Source organism: Danio aesculapii, chromosome 1, assembly GCF_903798145.1.
Source record: "Danio aesculapii chromosome 1, fDanAes4.1, whole genome shotgun sequence".
NCBI lineage: Eukaryota > Metazoa > Chordata > Actinopteri > Cypriniformes > Danionidae > Danio > Danio aesculapii.
This window is the reverse complement of record NC_079435.1, coordinates 6,305,424-6,323,372: the sequence shown is the minus strand read 5'-3', so window position 1 is coordinate 6,323,372 and position 17,949 is coordinate 6,305,424. Positions and strand designations below refer to the sequence as shown.

At 35.9% G+C, this 17,949-nt stretch overlaps 3 protein-coding genes across 4 annotated transcripts in view; 1 reads left to right on the top strand and 2 right to left on the bottom strand.

Moving 5' to 3' along the window:
- The window catches only part of LOC130223824 (uncharacterized), a 40,631-nt gene extending 38,523 nt beyond the window's left edge, over positions 1 to 2,108 (bottom strand). The window contains exon 1 of the mRNA XM_056456426.1: positions 1,283 to 2,108. Coding sequence (XP_056312401.1) covers positions 1,283 to 1,516 — 234 coding nt within the window. The 5' untranslated portion in view covers positions 1,517 to 2,108. The remainder of the gene's footprint in view (positions 1 to 1,282) is intronic.
- Positions 2,109 to 4,480: 2,372 nt separating this feature from the next.
- nthl1 (nth-like DNA glycosylase 1) lies at positions 4,481 to 12,124 on the bottom strand. Of its 2 annotated transcripts, XM_056462029.1 has the most exons (8): positions 12,050 to 12,124; positions 11,749 to 11,931; positions 9,785 to 10,038; positions 9,543 to 9,713; positions 7,369 to 7,528; positions 6,482 to 6,587; positions 6,137 to 6,398; positions 4,481 to 4,719 (listed from the first exon to the last, which is right to left on the bottom strand). In XM_056462029.1, the coding sequence occupies exons 2-8, from the start codon at positions 11,900 to 11,902 to the stop codon at positions 4,576 to 4,578; spliced, it is 1,251 nt and encodes a 416-aa protein (XP_056318004.1). In that variant the 5' UTR covers positions 11,903 to 11,931; positions 12,050 to 12,124; the 3' UTR covers positions 4,481 to 4,575. The 2 variants fall into 2 exon arrangements, with proteins under 2 accessions (XP_056318004.1, XP_056317921.1); XM_056461946.1 differs by having other exon boundaries at positions 11,749 to 12,122.
- Positions 12,125 to 12,703: 579 nt separating this feature from the next.
- tsc2 (TSC complex subunit 2) overlaps positions 12,704 to 17,949 on the top strand; it is an 86,970-nt gene continuing 81,724 nt past the window's right edge. Inside the window, 4 exon segments of the mRNA XM_056456425.1 lie at positions 12,704 to 12,847; positions 16,370 to 16,524; positions 16,609 to 16,695; positions 17,815 to 17,925. Of these exon segments, the coding sequence (XP_056312400.1) occupies positions 16,390 to 16,524; positions 16,609 to 16,695; positions 17,815 to 17,925 (333 nt within the window). The 5' untranslated portion in view covers positions 12,704 to 12,847; positions 16,370 to 16,389.

Below are 17,949 nucleotides of genomic sequence, written 5' to 3'. Positions count from 1 at the left end.
GACAAATGCATACGTTTTGCATAAAATCTTAAGAGTTTTCTTTTTTTTATATAGTTATTTTTAGGCGTTTTCACCTTTATTATGACAGGACAGTAGAGAATTCAGATTGGGAGCAGAGAGAGGGGAATCGAACTTGCCATGAGCACGTTGGTGCTATATTTCAGCGCACAGTACCACTAGGCTACTGATGCTGACATTTTGAGAGTTTTCTGAGGGAATGTAAGACTTCTTGTGGTAACGCAATATGTAATGTGAGAACATCTGAGGTTTCTCCAATGAATTCTACTTTTTCTGTGAGCAACCAAAAAGTGTCTTGAGAAAAAACATTTTATGAAGTTTGAAGACCAAAGTTTAGTAAGCAAATTCAGAATTAGAATATATCCTTAAACTAGACCAGATATCCTTAAAAGAGACTTTGAAGCAAAAGCACTGAAGTGTCATTTTCCCCTTCTTTTCTAATCAGGATGTCCCTTTAAGGACTTACATCATATAATGCCATGGGGCATGTCATTCAATACTATTAGTCCTTTTAGACTTTACATGTACTATACCATGGTGGTGTCACCACTTTTACTTGGAGAATAAATAATAAATATTAGATAAATACAATATGTAAAACAAATTTCTCTGTTTTAGGTGGGTCCCAAATTATTTGAAATTGTTTAGTAACTATAGTTACCATAGTAAATGTTTGTAAGGGTGGAGGGGAAGTTTCGTTGGAGTCGAGACTGCAGTGTTTTCTTAACATCAGCACACAAGGATACAATCTTGAACAAATATACATTAACATTGTCACCTCTGTGGAATACAGCACACTTGCTGACTCTGAGGCTGTCTCAAAACATAGTCAGATCCCTACCTAGATAGCATAAACAAGGGTACAATGCCTGCGTGTGAAAAACATTTAAAAGAATAGTTCCCTCCAAAAATGAAAATTCTGTCATAATTTACTCGCCCTTCACTTGTTTCAACGGTGTTTGACTTTAATCTGTTGATCACAAGAGAAGATAATATGATAAAAGATGGAGACTTGTAACCGGTTTCAATGGTTGCATGTTTTCAGAAGAAATTAAGAAACTCATAAACGTTTTGAAAAGACATGAGGGTGAGACGATTTTCATTTTTTAGGTGAACTATCCGGATCAGAAGACGATTTTGCAAAGTTTAAATGAATCATATAGTATGATGGTCGAAAACGTTGTCTTGTTAGGCAGCTCGTTAGAGTTTGTGACACGTCCCTGCAGCAGGTGAAGTGGTCCAACAGGTTCTCCTCTCCCCTTACCTGGTGATGGGTCTCTCCCTCCACGTTTTCTCCGTTCACCTCCACCACCCGGTCACCAGACCTGAGACCGGACAGGTCGGCTGGGGAACCCGGCTCGATTTTGCGGATATACTGCGCTCCTCTGTTCCGTTCACCGTGAAGATGAAATCCGTAACCGCGATCTCCTTTCGTTAAGTAACACAGCCGCGGACGCAGCTCCCGCTCCAGAATTTCTCTCTCCAGTGTGTTCGCCATGTTCAATAACAACTCAAATATAGTCTATAATAATTTTATTCACGTTTTAAAGAACGCTTTATTCCACATGCTGAGTCTGCAGTCGCTTCTTAGTCATTTAATATTGAGAAAATGACCATACAATGAGAAATGTAACGTCCAAACGGTCCTGACTGAACATCAAAATTTGAATTAATTTTGAAAAATCAAAATAACGACATTAATTTAACCGTAATACACGCGTTCAGATAACCCAGCTTCTTAAAAAGAGGTTTTCTTCAATTTGTGTTAACAAAAAATTATGTTTACTCGAGTGTGTCGTCCACAAAATGACGCTCTTCATCCCGTTTACAGTCCAGTAAGTTTATCAGTAGACGTTCCTCCAGAACGGTTTCCGTCACGCATCCCTCAAGCGTTCACACTGATAAAATGATGCGTTTTTCTGATCCGAAGTTGGCTTATATGTTAAATCAACAATCATCAAAAATGTGTTTCTGAGTAAATGTCTGAGCCTGGAACTCATCAGTTTGCGAGTTTGAGTGCGAAACAGGTGGAGGAGGATGAGAGCGACAGAAAAGTGTGTGTGTGTGTGAGAAAGAGAGAGAGGATTGGAGAGATCAGATGTTGGATAAGTCAGAGCCACAGATATCCATGCGGAACTCTTCCTCCTCACGTGCTTTATGGACAGATCTGGGATCAGCTCATGTTGCCCACACTGAGTGAATAACAGACTCATAACTGACCTGGAGGGAGCATCAGCTGCTGTATAAGGCTTATTCGCCCACTGCATTTAAAACTCGCCCACACACTCACTTGCAGATCTGCAACACTACCATAAAACATTCAGCTAGGAAATATGTTTTGATTTTCTCATGTTTACTTGTGTAACTGTGTTGGAGTGTATGTGTAAACACAGATTTGATGTGTGAAGTAATTACTCTTTTATTTTTGGCCGTTCTGCCCTCTAGTGTTGATAACAAACAACTAAATCATGACTTTGCAAAGGATCATAAGTGAAGGTAGATACATTTATAACGTTACAGTGTGCGAATTATACATTGATTTTTTTCGGTAGCAGTTTGATAATACATACTTCAGTGAATCAAATTTATGAATGCATTTGAATTACATCTAATTTATTAATAATATATACGTTTTGAGGGATATTTATTGATTATTTTAGAGGTTACTGTAGGTCAAACTATGCAAATGATGTATTTATTTTTTCTTTTTTTAGTCTACATTCAAATATAAACACCAATTTTACAAGAAACGTGTTTCGTGAATATGAAATCAGTGCTTTAGAACTGCCAATTTCAGACTGTTGAATGATATTTTTCCTAGCATTTAATCACAATGGTATAAACCATTATAGGGGGATCAAATGTATATTTATATAATACATTTTTAATTATTAATATTTAATATATATATCAGAGATTAGAGAAAGCTATTTCTTACTATCAAAGGGCTGAACCCCCATTCATCTAGTTATGATGTTCTTCAGGGGGGATCAAGCGTTAATTAGGGGTATCAATACCCCACAAACCCCCCTGTAAATCACATCCTGGTTACAAAATATTTCAGTTATAAATAAATGCTGAATCCTGAATATATTTCTCATTGTTTACGCATAATACTTTCGCTGGCCTTATTTTGACCGAGCTCAGAACTGCCTTAAGGGGACAGTTCTGACAGTAAAAGGGACAGTGAAAATTCTGCCATCATTTATTTGAACACTTGTTCCAAAACTGTTTCTTTTTTTCTGTTGAACTCAAATGAGGATATTTACTGAATAATGTAAAAAGAACAGCCATTGACTTCAATAGTATTTATTTTTGGTCTTATTATTGATGTCAAAGGCTGCTTTTTCCCAACACTCTTCAGAATATATCATCTTGTGAAAGTTTCAAACTGAGTAAATGGTGATGAAATGTTCATCTTTGGGCGAACTGTCCCTTTAACTCTTTGTCCATTAGATTCAACAAGCTTCTGGGAACATTTTAGTTAATATTATTGTGATAACATCACACCGTTGCTATTGGGCTGATTAGATATTTGCATTAACAGTTAAATGCATGTTCCTAATAAAGTGGCTGGTAAATGCATGATAATTGCTAATGTACTGTGATTATATTTTTAAGTGTTGTTTAATGGAGTGATAAGCTTTCAACATATTTTTAAACATAATGATGATAGTACATAATATTTTAATAGTTTTTTTGCAAGACACTAATAATCAAGTGCAATTTAAAGGCTTAACTAGGTTAATTAGGTTAACTAGGCAAGTCAACAACAGTGGTTTATTGAATAAATAATAATTAATAATTTCTTAATGGAGTGACATGTTGGCTTAGTGGTTAGCACTGTCTCCTCGCAGCAAGAAGGTTGCTGGTTTGAGTTCCGGCTGGACCAGTTGGCAGTTTACATGTTCTCCCCGTGTTGGCGTGAGTTTCCTTCTGGTGCTCCGGTTTCCCCCACAGTCGAAACACATACGCTATAGGTGAATTGAATAAGCTAAATTGGTCGTAGTGTATGTGTGAGAATAAGTGTGTATGGGTGTTTCCCAGTACTGGGTTGCAGCTGGAAGAGCATCCACTGTGTAAAACATATGCTGGATAAGTTGGCGGTTCATTCTGCTGTGGTGACCCCTGATGAATAAAGGGACTAAGCCGAAGGAAAATGAATGAATGATAATTTCTTGACCTTAGTCTTTAAATTTTGTTTTTGTTTTTATATATATTTTTTATTCCAGCCAAGGAACAGGAAAGAAATAAAACTTTCTCCAGATGAAAATATAATAGGAAATACTTCCTATTATAAAAAAATGTTCATGATCACTTTGGCAAATATTTAAAAAGAATTTCACAGAATTCAATAACAGGTTGTGTGCAGTGCATTGTGGGATGTGCTGTCTGCATTATTCACTATGTGTAGAAAACCTAAAGAAAAATAGAATAAAAATAATGAATAATAAGAGTCACTTTAGGCTTTTAATAGTATGCATAGTAAAACACTGACAATTTATACTTTCAATTTAGTTACAATTTATTAATAAGCAAATCTACAAAGCTAATCCACTAATCTGCTGTTGTTTGTGTCCGGTGTGAAGGTGCAGGTCTGTGAGTCTGTCCTGATGGTGGTGCTCCTGCTCTCCCCTTCCTCCTGTTTCTGGCAAGAGATGGAGTTTCTTCTCTTGATGTCGACACATCCTGTTGGTTGAGCTAGGTGATATGATGAAAAAAAAAATCATACATCACGATATAAGTCATCTCATATTTTGATAATACACAGTAGTCAACATTTTGAAGTGAATCAGTAAAAGTTCAGACAAGAATGCGTGTTGTTCAATAGTTTTAGGATAACTCTGATGAAAGGTGATAACGTAGCTTTTCTGTAAAATCTGTTAATTAATAGATGAAAATATAATAATTAACATACACAAACATACAGTTGAAGTCACAATTATTCGCCCTCCTGTGAATTTATTTATTTATTTATTTTATATTTTGCAAGTGATGTTTAACAGAGCAAGGAATTTCGCACAGTATTTGCTACAATATTTTTTCTTCTTGAGAAAGTCTTATTTGTTTTATTTCGGCTTCAATAAAAGCAGTTTTAATAAAAAAATTAAAAATAATGTTAAGGTCAATATTATTAGCCTCCTAGTATCATTAGCAGTTCTCTTTCAGTTTTTGAAGACATGCTTTAGTCAAAATTATTTAGTTACTAAGTTTACAGTAATATTACTACAATATGTGGATAGCAAAGTTAGATTGTCAACAGTACTCTTTCAGTTTTTGAAGACATTACTTAGTGAAATGACTGTCGTTACTAAGTAGTTTACAGTAATATTACTACAATATTATGGACTGAAAATGTTTTTTTCAGTGTCTTTTTAAACGGTTGTACAACATTTACATCCGTCTTCTGAACCCGAAGTGCGGTATGAGGTGGGGTGCCAGACCGATGTTCACACAACAGATGTAGCATGCTAAGATTACAACAGAGACAATTAAGATGACAACAGTCCACTAATGGTGTATTTATTAGTTATTTGTTTATTTAAACTAATACAGTTGGGAATAATAACGAGACTTCGCCTCGTCAGGAGCATCTTCACTTTCTCCTGCATTCACGGGCGTGTTTAGTTGCGTTCCAAATGGCGCACTATACACTATGCATTATGTACTTATGCACTTACACACTCATCAGCAAGGTATATGAATGTAGTGTCATCCCAAATGGAACACTAATGGTTTGTTACTAAGCGGAAATTCAAACTGTTTCCCTAATGACGTTTTACGGCTGCCAAATTAGTGAAATAAATGACCAAAGTACCAAATAATAGCCGCCTATAAATAATACCAAATAAATCTTGCCTAATTACCCTAACCTTAACCTAATAAACCTAGTTAAGCTTTTAATGTCACTTTAAGCTGAATACTAGTGTCTAGAAAAATATCTAGTCAAATATAATTTACTGTCATCATGGCAAAGATAAAATGAGTTATTAAAACTATTATGTTTAGAAATGTGTTGGAAAAATCTTCTCTCCGTTAAACAGAAATTGTGGAAAAATATACAGGAGGGCTAATAATTCTGACTTCAACTGGATATTGTCATATAGCACAGCTCCACCTGTTGGCCAGCGTTGTTCCTCTTCTGAGATGAAACTCTATTGGGAGATGTGTCCTCTGGTTCCTCTTTAACCAGTGCTGTCGGAGATGCTAGCTTGTTGTTGGGTTTTGCAGGGCTGGACTTGATCTTCTTCCTAGGAGATGGCTGGTGTGCGGAGGGACAGGTGTGCTGGTTTAAACACATGGAGCACAACGGTCCAACAGGTAAACACACCTGCTGCCCGAAGCCCACCAGCAGCCAGTTGATCTCGCTCCACAGATCTCTGCAAGACATGAAATGAAATAGTTTCGATGTCGATTTGTAAAGATGAACGTTAGCATTAACAGGAGCGAGAATAGAGGTTACCGTGGCAACCACTCCTCTAGAGCTCGCCGTGTCTCCTCTGGTGTCTTGGTCTCCTTCTTGGTCCATCCGAGGCGGTTTGAAATTCGGTGCACGTGGGTGTCAACACCTACACACACACACACACACACACACACACGCACACACACACACACACACACACACGCACACACACACACACACACACACAAACTCAGAGAACAACTTAGAGGTCGCATGAAGTGCTTTGAAATGTGCATTTGTTTATTCAATGTTTGAAGTCATCTCAACTGAAAAATGAAAAGAGGGCGGGGCATAGAGTAGCCCCTTTTATAAAAACAGCCAATAGCATTTTCTTTTATCACACCAGTGAGAGTGGTTGAGCTTAAACACATTAAATGAAGGCAAATCAGAAGAAAGGGGCAGGGCATGTTAGACACTAGAGAGCATTTGATTGGTCAGAAGATTTGATGAAAAACTGAAGTATGAGGTGACCTGAAAAAATAAATAAATAAAAATCGCTGATCCATTTAGGCTGAAGTGACAAACTGCAAGCTTTTTATATCTTCTAAGCATGACTTTTGTCACTGTTTTAGGGCACACTAGCATATAGATGTCCTAACAGACTGATTCTAACATCTAAAAAACTTTATTTTAATTTAACAAGACCTTCAGCGTTTCTCTTGTTTCACTACCATGGCTTTCAGCTTTACTCTGCTTCATACTACCATGATAATATATGTTGAATACTTTATTCATCCATCAACACGATTTCAGGAGGAGTCCTGTAGAATGATGAAGACTACAACTCCCATGATTCCACACTCAGTCATGCCGTCATCAAACTACGCCTTTGCTTGTTGCGAATACAAAACACAAAGATACCTAAGTTAAGTTAACTTCCTGCTTACCGATGCCTGAAACCTGGTTCCAGGCGATGTCCATGGCCAGGTGGGCCATCTTAGGGCCAACGCCCGGTAGACGTATCAGACCCTCTACAGAATTAGGGATGTCTCCACCGAACTCCTGCTGGATCAGAGCCGTGGCCTGTTTGATGTACTTCACCTTTGTCTGAAATGAAAGTAACATTTCTGATTAGCCATGTTTCTATCCACCTATTTTTTTAAATATTGCATGAAAATGCTTAATAGAAATGCCAGGATGTGTACACATTTCTTAAATGTACATAAAAACGTACGAGTAGGATAACATTTTTCATTCGATAAGAAAAAATAACCTGGATAACTATGATGGAAAGACATTTATTGAAGAAATTCCAGCAGGTGCATCATGTGATTTTGTTCAACAGATCATATGATGATAAAAATGGGTCATTATGGGCAGTGTTGGGTAAGTTACTTTCAAAAAGTAATAGATAGTACAGATTACTGATTACTACTCGAAAACTGTAATCTGATTACATTGCTAATTACATAATGTAAAAAGTACTCAGATTACTAATTACTTTACTTTGAAGTTACTTTTAAAACATTTAAATACACATATAAAAATACAAAATAAAAAGCAGCTCTTTCAGTAATTTAATATTCACTGAAAAACATTACAATGGGTTGATCACAGCAGATTGACATATTCAAAAGAGCTAAAAGAGATTCACCCAAGATTTCACTTGTTCCAAAACTGTTTTTTTTTTAACACACAAGAAGCACATGAAGAAAAAACTGGATACCTGTAACCACTGACATCCATAGTATGAAAAAGCACTGCAGTGTTTGGGTGTTCTGTGTTTGTCTGAAGTAACTGGTCTACCGAAATGTGTATATTCCTTACAAAGTATGAAACTGATGGTGCGCCTGGGAAATGCGCGCACAATATGCGCTCCCAATATGCGCTCCCAATATGTGCGCATGCGTAAAAGATGCAATATGGGAACGACCCCATGAGAAGCTTCACTTCTCTTCACATTCAGAAGATACCTTCACTCCCGATCCTGCACAAAAATCCAATTTAGCCTGTTTAGGCTGAGTTAAGCCGCTGTGTTTTCGGGTGCCGGTGCCCTCCTTCGTGACGAGGCTTGAACAAGTTGCTGGTCGAGTTAAAAGCAGTTGAAAGTTCTTTAGAGTCTGGACATAGACTGATTTTCACAACAATATTTTTGTTTTTACGTCAATAAAAACAAAGTAATGTCTGTATTTCCTCTTGACAGCAGCTGTTTCAGCTCGCGTTCTCCAGCAATTTAAAAGCGCATGCTTATTAACTAACGCTGCAGCGGAAAACGTGATTTAAAAGATTTTTTTTTTCTAAATATTATATTTGTAACTTAAGTAATGCAATTACATTGACTTTAGTAACTTTTTTTTTTTTTAATTATTTTTAAGGGGTTTTCACCTTTATTTGACAGGACTGTAGAGAGAATTGACAGGAAAGCGTGGGGAGCAGAGAGAGGAAAAGGATCGGCACAAGACCTCGAGGTGGGAATCGAACTCAGGTCGCCGTGAACACCAGAGTGCATGTGTCTGTGCACTTTCCACTACGCCATTGGCACCGACAACTTAAGTAACTTTAATCAAATTACACAAATGTAAACTGCAATTCGTTACATTACAGCGTTCCTCAAAAATGTAATTAGATTACAGTAACGCGTTACTGTGGTTACACCCAACTAATTATGGGACACTTTAATAGACAAACCAGGAGAGCGGGCACATTTAAAAACATTTAAAATGTTGTTTTGCTCATTTCTGAAATCCCTCAGCCAAAGTCTGTCATCACAGTGGTTCAGTATTATTATTATTATATTATTCTGACCTCCAAAACTGTCTTGAGTATCCGTCTGCACTCCCAAAGAATGTCTCACGCCTCCAAAAACCACAGCGCGTTCATTACATTTCATCTTCTGAGGCGCAACTCATTTATTATATCAGAAAAGGCCCACAGCTGCTTCTCCTTCTGCACAAAACTCCATTTTTCTGTCGGATATTTAGCTCCAGTTTCTCAGGAAATCACTATATTGTTCTCTTTGACTTTGGATGGAAGTGCTGCTTTATTCGTAAATGTTCTATATTTGGATGGAAACATAGCTATTATGCACACACATGGATTTAAATACATATGTGTCATTTACCCTCCAGAAGCCCACTGGGTAGATGAGTTTACCCAAAGTCTCGTCATCCATCTTCAGGATGCCGTCCACACTCAGCTCATGCTCACGTAACCTCTGCATAGCACCAGCCGTCACCTGATCTTTTGTTTGACTCGACAGCATTAAAGAAATCAGCACCTGGTAACGTCGCACCTAAGGAAAGACAAGGGTAAGCTGATTGGTTGTTGATTACCTGTGCTGATCTGTGATTGGTTCTCGCTCACCTCAGGTAGGGCCTGTGTGTCGTAGCATTTCTCTGCTCCCATTTGGTCCACAGGAGCATCTCGTTTGCTCCGCATCTCCCTGATAAATGACAGCTGCGTTCTCCAATCACACGGCTCCCTCTTTAGCCCCACCCCTTCCGTCTCATACTCCACCTTCAAATGGCTCCGCCCTCGTTTTCTAGGTGACAGGAAGGCTTGATCTGGTTCTTCTTTTACTTTTGTGGTTGTGTTATAGGAACTTGATTTCACAGAATCTGTAAAAAAATTGTATATATTAAATTCCGGAATATTGAGTAGGGGGCGGAGCTTCCTTTTTGTGCATCATTCCCTCATAGCAAACTAAAGGTAAGAGGGGCGTGGTTAAGAATATGGTGGCAGAATGTTGATGTACTTCCTACGGAATACTGAGTAGAGGGCGGAGCTTTCTTTTTAAGTATCATTCCTTCAAGGCAAACTAACGTTAAGAGGGGCGTGGTTAAAAATATCGTGGCAGTATGTTAATGTACTTCCAACAGAATATTGAATAGGGGGCGGAGCTTTCTTTTTGCACATCATTCCCTCACAGCAAACTAAGGGTAAGAGGGGCATGGTTGAGAATACCGTGGCAGTATGTTGATGCACTTCCAATGAAATATTGAGTAGGGGGCGGGGCTTTCTTATTTGCGCATCATTCCCACATAGCAAGCTAACGGTAAGAGGGCGTGGTTAAGATTATTGTGGCAGTATGTTAATGTGCTTCCAACAGAATATTGAGTAGGGGCGGAGCATTCTTTTTGCGCATAATTCCCTCATTGCAAACTAACTGTAAGAGGGGTGTGGTTAAGAATACTGTGGCAGTATTGATGTACTTTCAACGGAATATTGCGTAGGGGACGGAGCTTTATTTTTGCGCATCATTCCCTCAAAGCAAACTAATGGTAAGAGGGGCGTGGTTAAGAATGTTGCGGCAGTATGTTGATGTACTTCCAACAAAATATTGAGAAGGAGGCGGAGCTTTCATTTAGCACTTTATTCCCTTATAGCAAACTAATGTTAAGAGGGGCGTTGTTAAGAATATTGTGGCAGTATTTTGATGAACTTCTAATGGAATTTTGAGTAGTGGGCGGAGCTTTCATTTGGTGCATCATTCCCTCATAGCAAACTAATGGTAAGAGGGGCGTGGTTGAGAATACCATGGCAGTATGTTGATGTACTTCCAACAAAATATTTAGTAGGGGGCGGAGCTTTCATTTGGTGCATCATTCCCTCATAGCAAACTAATGGTAAGAGAGGCATGGTTGAGAATACCATGGCAGTGTGTTGATGTGCTTCCAAACAAAATATTGAGAAGGGGCGGAGCTTTCATTTTGTGCATCATTCCCTCATAGCAAACTAATGGTAAGAGGGACGTGGTTGAGAATACCATGGCAGTATGTTGATGTACTTCCAACAGAATATTGAGTAGGGGCGGAGCTTTCATTTTGCGCATCATTCCCTCAAAGCAAACTAACGGTAAGAGGGCGTGGTTAAGAATATCATGGCAGTAAGTTGATGTAGTTTCAACCGAATATTGAGTAGGAGTCAGAGCTTTAATTTTGCACATCATTCCCTCATAGCAAACTATTGGTAAGAGGGTCATGGTTGAGAATGTCGTGGCAGTATGTTGATGCACTCCCAATGGATTATTGAGTTGGGGCGGAGCTTTCTTTTTTGGCATCATGTGGGAGGGGCGTGGCTAAGTGGCTGAAGCCGTGACATCAACAGAGAAGGACCACTCCAAATGAAGAAGCAAATCGTCAAACTTTGAGAACAAACTTTTTTTCTGTGGATTAGCTTGCACAGATTAAATGTTTACTTAAAGAATAACAAAACCAACATTGCATATTTTAATTTCACACTGACTTTAATAAGTCTTTCAAATCTATGAAATACATGCATTCATTATATAGAAAACAAATCAATAACAGAAAATGATGTCTTCTCACCCGTAGGGATGTGTGCATGCATTGGATCATCTGAAATACTCTTCTGCTGAGCTTCTGCTTTCACTTTTGGAGGATCATCTTCAGATCTGAGCCCTTGAGCCATTCTTGATCTCAGTCTGCGGATTCCTTCTTTATTTATAGCACTTTCCCCCATAATCTCGGTTGCAGAAGAGTCTAACGCAGCTGATGTGAAATATGGAGAGTTCATTCTTACAGTCAAACGACGAAACATATACATGTAAACTCCAGACTGGCTTCAACATTAGCTAAACATTTTCTGAATTTACGTGACAAATATCACCTCAGTTTTACTTAAAGACAAATCCTAAAAACAACATCCCAATCCATGCTTTCGAAAACCGATGTCCGACTCCTGAATGAATCATTCATTTGAATCGGTTCTTTCACCTCAGCGGTTTGAATTGTAAAGTCTAGAGGGGATACAGCTGTGGATACTTATCAATATTATGTGTATATCAAATTTTGTGACAGTGTACAACAATAATTAATATTTTTACATTACCGTAAGGTGTCATTTTTAATAGAATACAACGTTAATATGTTAATAGAATACAATTTAAAGGTTTATATAATAAATAATATGAATAACACTCGGTATAAATACTGTTTTTACATTTCTCTGAAGGTTTTAAGGTAGGGGTAGACGTTAATAAAATACAATTAATGGGTAATTTAATTAACATTATAAATAAGCAGCTGTATATCTCTTCTAGCAACAACCGGTTTGAATGAATCATTTAGAAGAATCACTGAGTCGCTTGTTTGCGCGAGAAAACTGATTCGCGAAGTTCTGTCATTTGTAGTTTCTCAACACGCCTGCGCTTCTGAAGTGAACGCGCCTTCGATGAGCTTTGAACTACAATTCCCTGTTCTACCCGGTCATAAGACATGTTTTTAAAGGAAGTGCATGCCTTTGCATTAAGCATGACTTCCGGAGGGCAGTAAAGGGGGCTGGTGAGAGCAGGGCAGTTTTGTTGGCTGGGACGCTGTCAAATAAATGTTCAAATCAGGGGCGACTCAGTTGAATCACATATTTAACGTTATATCATCATCATCTCACAGCTGTCCCTCGCAGACGGTAAATAACACTGTTTGTTTATTGCATTGGCTTGTCTATGGTCTGATCCTGCGTTATTTATTTATTTAACCTTGTTTATTTCTTGATATCAGGGCTCTGCATGTATTTAAACGGCGTGATTGGCTTTGTTTGTTTCTAGGTGACGTTTTCTAGTCTTGTTCACTTATAAATGTAGGCTTTTTGTGTTTGAGCTGATCTGGTCTGTCACGAGGTGTCAGTCGTTTGGCTTCTGTGCATTGTTTTTCTGCCATAAGATGCAAAACATTAGTGCGATATATTATTGTTTATGCTGCAAATGAGTTTGTTTATGTGATATTTAGGTCTGACAATCCTAACTCTCAGATCTGAGTTACTAATAAGCAGTAATGACATGTCACAGAACACATGTGTAAAGTTGTTTACTTATTTCTGTACCAGAGGCCTACTATTAGACTATTAGAGGACTATTTTATTTCTTTAATAACATAAGAAATCTTAAAGTGATAGTTCACCCACTAATGTGATCATTTACTAACATTAAGCTTGTTTATTGGGGTAAAGTTGGTTTTATATTCGCACATTCAGTCATTTCACAGTCCCTATGATGTTTACCACACTAATTTGAGTATTGGGTCTGTTATTGCATGTAAATGAGACTTAAAAACAACATTAACTCTATTTAATTGACTGTTTTACTTAGATAGTCATTGGCTGCTAATATGATTTCCCTATTTAGAATTTGCAAATAATATTTTCTGGCATGATATTATTATGGAGAAAGTCTGAATGTGTGAATATAAAACCAACTTTTACCTCAGTAACTTGTTTCAGACCTAGCTGTGTTTTTTTTTTTCTGTTCAGCAGCACATAAGTAGATATTTTGAAGAATGTTTAAATCATATTTTTTTCTTAGTACTAATGTCAGTGGCTACAGGTTTCCTACATACTTCAAAATATCTTCTTTTGTGTTTATTAAACAGAATTAAAGGTTTTGAACTGCTTGAGTGTGAGTATGTTTTTATTTTTAGCTAAACTCTCCCTTTAATACATTCATTTGTATCATGTTTACTGTTTAAAAGGCACATCATTATTTTGCCAAGTACGATACGATCCTGGATTAACATCTATGTAGATTCTGCAACATCATTTTTGTTAAAAAATGTAATCCATACCTATTACCTACCCCTAAACTTAATTATAACTGTAAAATATTCCCAAAATCAGAGGGGAATTATAGTTAGACAACAATCATGTAGAAGTGCATAAGCCTAAACTTAACATTAACAGTAAACATATCCCTTAATTCTGATTGGCTGATTGGAACAACAAAGATATTAATCCAGGAACACGTCCTACTTGGTGAAATCAGGTTAGGGGTTTAAAACCTAGTTGTATATTACTCGATATTAAATATATTTAGATAGATGTTGTACTCTTTTTATGCTATAAATAAAATATTATGAATATTATCTGTATATAAAAAAATATTTATTTATCTATCTATCTATCTATCTATCTATCTATCTATCTATCTATCTATCTATCTATCTATCTATCTCTTTCTCTCTCTCTCTCTCTCTCTCTCTTTATATATATGTATATGTATGTATGTGTGTATATATATATATATATATATATATATATATATATATATATATATATATATATATATATATATATATATATAAATATAAATATAATATGCAGGTCTTAAAAAGGGTCTCCTAAGTAAAATTTATAAAGGTTTTGTTTTTCATACATTAAGTTGTGGCTTGTTTAAATTTTTTTTTTGACCAAAAACAAAAAAAGATTCATAACAAGAATCGTTAGATGACATAATTAAAGACTCCTTTTAAGGACTGCAGTGCAGCATTGAGGTAAAGTTTGTTTTATATTCGCACATTTGGACTTCCTCCTTAATAATATCATTTCAGAAAAGTATTATTTACAAGTTCTGAAAAGGGAAATCAAATTAGCAGCCAATGACCATCACAGTACAACATAGTCCTCAGTCTATTAAATAGTGCTAATGTTGTTTTGAAGTTATAATTACATGCAGTTTCCAACCCAATATTAAAAGTAGCATGCTAAACAATATATGGACAAAAATGAACGAATGTGCGAGTATAAAAAACTACCAATGCAGTCTCAAAATACCCTTTAAGTGTCATTTAAAGTCTTTATATTTTACCCATATCCTTCAACAGCTAGCGTTTAACTTTTTTAAAAGAAAAATGTAGAACCAATCATTTAAAATATAGTAACATTTTGTCGGATCACTCACTCGTTTGTTTTAAAGGTAGAAGATAATTTAAATATCACAAGTATGACATGATTTCACCTGAAAATAACCTGAAAAGTAGACTAAAGTCATTTTTGACTGATTATTGGTTTTATTTTACAATTTTAACACCCGTCGATGATATTTTGTTTTTAATTTTCATACTTTTTATAATTTATTAGACTTGTAATATTTGATAAATTGTAAATGACTTGTGTAATAAGAGCAATCTAGAGTAAATCTTATCTTTTTAGAGTAGATATCGGTTTAACCGATATATTTTTCTATTTTAACACCTGTCGATTATATTTTATCTCAATATTTATAGTTTTTTAAATATTGCAAGTCTGACAAGTTATTTAAATTGAAAATAACTTAAGAAATGAGAGAAAGGTAGACTAAAGTTGTAATTTTTGACTGGTTATCGGTTTTATTTTTTTATTTTTTTAACAACTGTCGATTATATTTTATTTCCATATTCACACTTTATTAAATATTACAGGTCTGACAAATTATTCAAATTGAAAATAACTTAAGAAATAAGAGAAAAGTAGACTAAATTTGTAATTTAAAATGGTTTGACTGGTATATTTTACAATTTTAACACCCTTCAATTATATTTTCTCTCAGTCTTCATACCTTAAATTATTTATCAGACTTGTAATATTTAATAAATTGAAAATTACTCATGAAATAAGAGCAAACTAGACTAAATCTTATCTTCTTTGAGTAATTATTGGTTGAACCAATATATTTTTCTATTTTATCACCCATCGATTATATATTTATCTAAATATTCATACTTTATTAAATATTACAAGTCTGACTAATTGTTTAATTTGAAAATAAATTAAGAAATAAGTGAAAAAGCAGACTAAAGTTGTCATTTTTGACTGGTTATCGGTTTTATTTTTTCAATTTCAACACCCGTCGATTATATTTTATCTCAATATTCTTACTTTATTAAACATTACAAGTCTGACAAACTATTTAAATTAAAAATAACTTAAGAAATAAGAGAAAAAGCAGACTAAAGTTGCAATGTTTAACTGGTTATCGGTTTTATTTTTTCAATTTTAACACCTGTCATTTATATTTTATCTAAATTTTCATACTTTAAATCATTTGTCAGACTTATAATATTTAATAAATTGAAATTTACTTATGATATAAGAGTTTAAATGATTTTACCCCACATTTTTGTCTTTTATTTTCTCCTTGATTATCAGAAGCACTAAAGTATGTCTCGTTCTCTATTTCAGGCTCTCTCACTGCTGTTAAAATGAATAAACAGCCCAGTAAAGAGTCGCTAAGGGACAAATTTAAGGGCATTTTTGGCCTCGGGCCCACTAGGCCACACCATAAACAAGCAGACAACAAACCCTCTGAATACATCATTACACTGGACATCCTGATGGTCAGAAATACTCCACCATCTTCTATGCTTCTCCATGGACTTGTATATTATTCCTCATATAATCTCTGTCTTCCTCTCATTCAGGAGCTCACGCCAGAGTACAGCCTGAACCATCGCATCAGGGTGGTTAATCATGTTTGTGAATTGGCGAAAACAAAGAGGTTTGAGGAGGTGAGGGTGTTGAAAAGTTTGATTTAAGTCTACAGCTTCAGGATCATCATTTTAAGACCTTAAAAATATTGTGTTCCAGGTTAAATTTACATTTCTAGGTTTTAAAGATACAGATTTTTTTAAAAGTAGGTTTAAAAAGTTCTTTGATTATTACGCCGAGTTTAGTTCCTATCTATTTATCAGCCTTGAAAATGGCAGCATTTCATATGTTCGTGGGTTTTAGTACGAGATGAATCTACAGAAGAGTCAAGCTTTAAATAGGAAAATTATCTAAACTCTTTGGGGATTTTTTTTTTTTTGAGTGAGATGCTAACGGTCTAATCTGATTGAATGATTTATGCTAAGCTAAGCTAAAAGTGCTCCCGTGAGACTCGGAAATCGGCTAAACAGTTTAAAAAATGGTAAAACTTAACTTTTTAACTCTTGCATAGCTGCAAAATTAGCATAAATCTTTATTTTTACACTAACTTAATGTCCAGGTAATGCTCTTATGACGGTATAAAATTTAGTTGTCAAGTCAATTGTGAGTTAAATGCTGAAACTTTTATCACAATGTTTCTAAGGAATGAGCGTCACCTAAGGTTAATAAATTATTGGATGAAAATAGTCTCAATATTAATATTATAATATTATCACTATTATTATTGTCATCCACGCACTCCATTAATGTGCGTTTTTACATCTACAAACGAAGGAGTCTGTAAATTTAAGGCTCATTCAAACATAAACATGTTAATGCAAACAAATATTATGTTTTGCATCGATGCATCTTAATTTATGTGTACGAAAAGGAAGTTTTGCGTTTGGAGATTGAGTGACATGCGTGTGTGAACTGACTTATTTAACTGAGTCTACACTGCCTGGTTCGTTTAAGACTTTCTTTTTGTGGCCTTTAAGCTTTTCAGGAATCAAACACAAACAACTTTATATGGAATATCTACAACGTTCTTCGCAACGGCAAGCAAACAAATCTAATAAAAATTGCGCATTTCAAAGCTTTTCATGGGACCTATAAATTTGACGTGTGTGACAACGTGCAGAAACTCTGAGGGAGTGTGTTCTTAATAGAGACGTATTATGTTGATGTGAGTGTATTCAGTGAGTTTGTGTGTGTTTCAGCATGCGGTGGAGGCCATCTGGAAGGCAGTGGAGGACCTGACGCAGCCGGAGCAGCCCCCTGAAGCTCGTCATGCAGTACTGGTGCTCCTGAGGGCCATCATACAGGGACAGGTGATCATTTACATTCCTCACATT

What these genes read in the sequence shown, in the direction of transcription:
- nthl1 (XM_056461946.1), bottom strand. Translation starts at nt 11,986, where the DNA reads ATGTATATGTTTCGTCGTTTGACTGTAAGAATGAACTCTCCATATTTC. An exon ending in GAACCAGGTTTCAGGCATCG is followed by an intron (nt 6,588 to 7,368) that starts GTAAGCAGGAAG and finishes GTGTGTGTGTAG; the next exon opens with GTGTTGACACCCACGTGCAC. An exon ending in GGAACAACGCTGGCCAACAG is followed by an intron (nt 4,720 to 6,136) that starts GTGGAGCTGTGC and finishes CATATCACCTAG; the next exon opens with CTCAACCAACAGGATGTGTC.